The sequence below is a fragment of the Penaeus japonicus genome, unplaced genomic scaffold, assembly GCF_977035675.1.
Source record: "Penaeus japonicus unplaced genomic scaffold, GWHDUDI00000001_assembly GWHDUDI00000036, whole genome shotgun sequence".
Taxonomy (NCBI): Eukaryota; Metazoa; Arthropoda; class Malacostraca; order Decapoda; family Penaeidae; genus Penaeus; species Penaeus japonicus.
In genome coordinates this window covers 251,819-254,318 of record NW_028234438.1, presented here as the reverse complement: position 1 = coordinate 254,318, position 2,500 = coordinate 251,819, and the positions used below count along the sequence as shown (strand labels likewise).

The 2,500-nt window shown below is 32.8% G+C and overlaps 1 protein-coding gene and 1 pseudogene across 1 annotated transcript in view; both read right to left on the bottom strand.

Annotated features, from left to right (window-relative positions):
- LOC147467359 (uncharacterized) overlaps positions 1-2,150 on the bottom strand; it is a 16,075-nt pseudogene extending 13,925 nt beyond the window's left edge.
- LOC122245649 (uncharacterized) overlaps positions 2,030-2,500 on the bottom strand; it is a 4,641-nt gene continuing 4,170 nt past the window's right edge. The window contains exon 2 of the mRNA XM_086531699.1: positions 2,030-2,311. Within this exon, the coding sequence (XP_086387825.1) occupies positions 2,191-2,311 (121 nt within the window). The 3' untranslated portion in view covers positions 2,030-2,190. The remainder of the gene's footprint in view (positions 2,312-2,500) is intronic.

Sequence of the window (2,500 nt, the reverse complement as noted above, 5' to 3'; positions counted from 1 at the left end):
TTACTTAATTGAAGTATATCTTATTTCATCTCTAGACAATGCTCTAATTGGCATTCCATCGTTTTTTCTGATGTATATATATGTATATATATATATATATATATATATATATATATATATATATATATATATATATATATATATATATATATATATATATATATATATATATATATACATATATATGTGTGTGTGTGTGTGTGTGTGTGTGTATGTGTGTGTGTGTGTGTGTACATATATATACACATATATTCATATATAAATTGCCCATACTGAAAAAAATATATTTTTCCCATGAAATAATACACATGTACGTAACGCGTCGCAAGTAAAATCATCAGTCCTGACGTTTATATATCCAGCACCTCGACAAGTGAAGCCTCAAGTGTGCAATAAATTGTTATTGGGTATAACCATGCATAGTTTAAGAAGACAAATGAGCATTTTCCGAACTAATGAAGTAATGAAAATACAATAACGCATTTTTTCTCATAAAAAAGGATTTTACTGTAAGCATTTTCGTTAAAACGAATTTTCGCAAAAAAAAAAAAAAAAAAAAAAAAAAAAGCGAATGGAAGAAAGATATATACATATATCATGAAGAAATCTCACATAACTTTCTTGCAAATGTAGTATAGGATCATAATGAAGGGGGGAGGGTTAAAACCTTTTTAACTTTTTTGCCTTTAGATATTACGTACATAGAAAAGGAAATCTTAAGCAAAAAAAAATATATATAATAATAATTGTTATTATTATAATGATAATGATAAAATGAAATAAAAATGTTTTTTCTTAGCCATAAAGCGTGAAAACAAGTTTCGAGTCTTAATAAACCTTAATGTCTTCCACGACTAGGGGAGACAAGTGCTATAGATTTGACATAAGAAATAACATAACCTAACATTCAGTTTAGAAGTTTTGAGGAATTCAATTAGAAATTCAGAAGGAAGTTTTACTGAACAGCAAACACAGGCTATGTGGCAGAGCATATTTAGTGCTTGTATGTTTAGCTATAAATGTGAGGTTTTAAAGAGATATTAAGCTCCATGTTTTATATTTTTTTTCTTAAAAAGTGCAATGTAAAAAATGTTGCTTGCCTCATGTCTCTCATCAGCTCCCTACCAATTTGCGATGCCTTCTCCGGTAAAGAGGTTCTTCACAAATCTCTTGTAGAGGCAACATTCTGATATAAAGTTTTAAGCATTATCACCAAGGGAAAGAAACATAACCTACAGTATTTGGATAACCGTTTATTAATAATGTCAATGAATGTGCTGCTTAAGCCACAAGTCACTTCCTTTCTCAGTGAATCCATTGCTGTCTACATCACAAGTTAAAAGGTTTGTCTTGCATGTACTCTCATGTGCCTAACTAGATTTTGTTTCTGCGAAAAAGACTTTTCGCAAATTTCACAATTATATGGCTTCTCCTTTGTATGTGCTGTCATGTGCCTTATTAGATTTTCTTTCCGTGAAAAAGCCTTTTCGCAAACTTCACAGCTATATGGCTTCTCATTTGTATGTACTCTCATGTGCCTTACTAGATCCTGTTTCTGTGAGAAGGACTTTTTGCAAACTTCACACCTATATAGCTTATCCTTAGTATGTATTCTCATGTGTTACTAGATTTTGTTTCCGTGCAAAAGCCTTTTCGCAAACTTCACAGCTATATGGCTTTTCTTTTGTATGTATTCTCATGTGCATTACTAGATGTTGTTTCTGTGAGAAAGCCTTTTCACAAACCTCACAGATATATGGCTTCTCCTTTGTATGATCTCTCATATGTTTTACTAGATTACGTTTATGGGAAAAAGTATTTTCGCAAACCTCACAGCTATACGCCCTCTCCTTTGTATGTACTCTCATGTGCTTGGTGAGATAGCCAATACAAAGGAATTTCTTACCACAAACTTCACAAACAAAACTTTTCGTTCTCCTATCATAATTTCTAAGCTCTTCATTGCCTTCCCTGTGCGCCGCCTGATCCTCATTTGATGACGCCTTGGGCCTAAAATCCTCAGCCACAAATGGAGCTCCAGGCAATGCGTCATTGGAATCTTCAATCCCATTACTTGAGTCTCTTTCAAAATCTTCCTGTTTGAGATATTTATAGAAGGGAATCCATGCTCTATTATTGCCTCGTTCACTTCATCCCTCGCCTCATCTGCGTAATCAAGGCTTTCTTCCTTCATTTCCACACACGTCTCTTCGGTGAAGCCTTCGCTGGCCTCTTCCTTGATTGCGCCGTAGATTTTCTCTTCCCAGAGTTGGGGCAAAAGAAGCCAGTCCGACAGATAGTCCATCGTCGCCTGTATATAGATATGTATATAGATATGTATATAGATATGTATATAGATATGTATATAGATACGTATATAGATATGTATATAGATACGTATATAGATATGTATATGGATATGTATATAGATATGTATATAGATATGTATATAGATATGTCTATAGATATGCATATAGATATGCATATAGATATGCATATA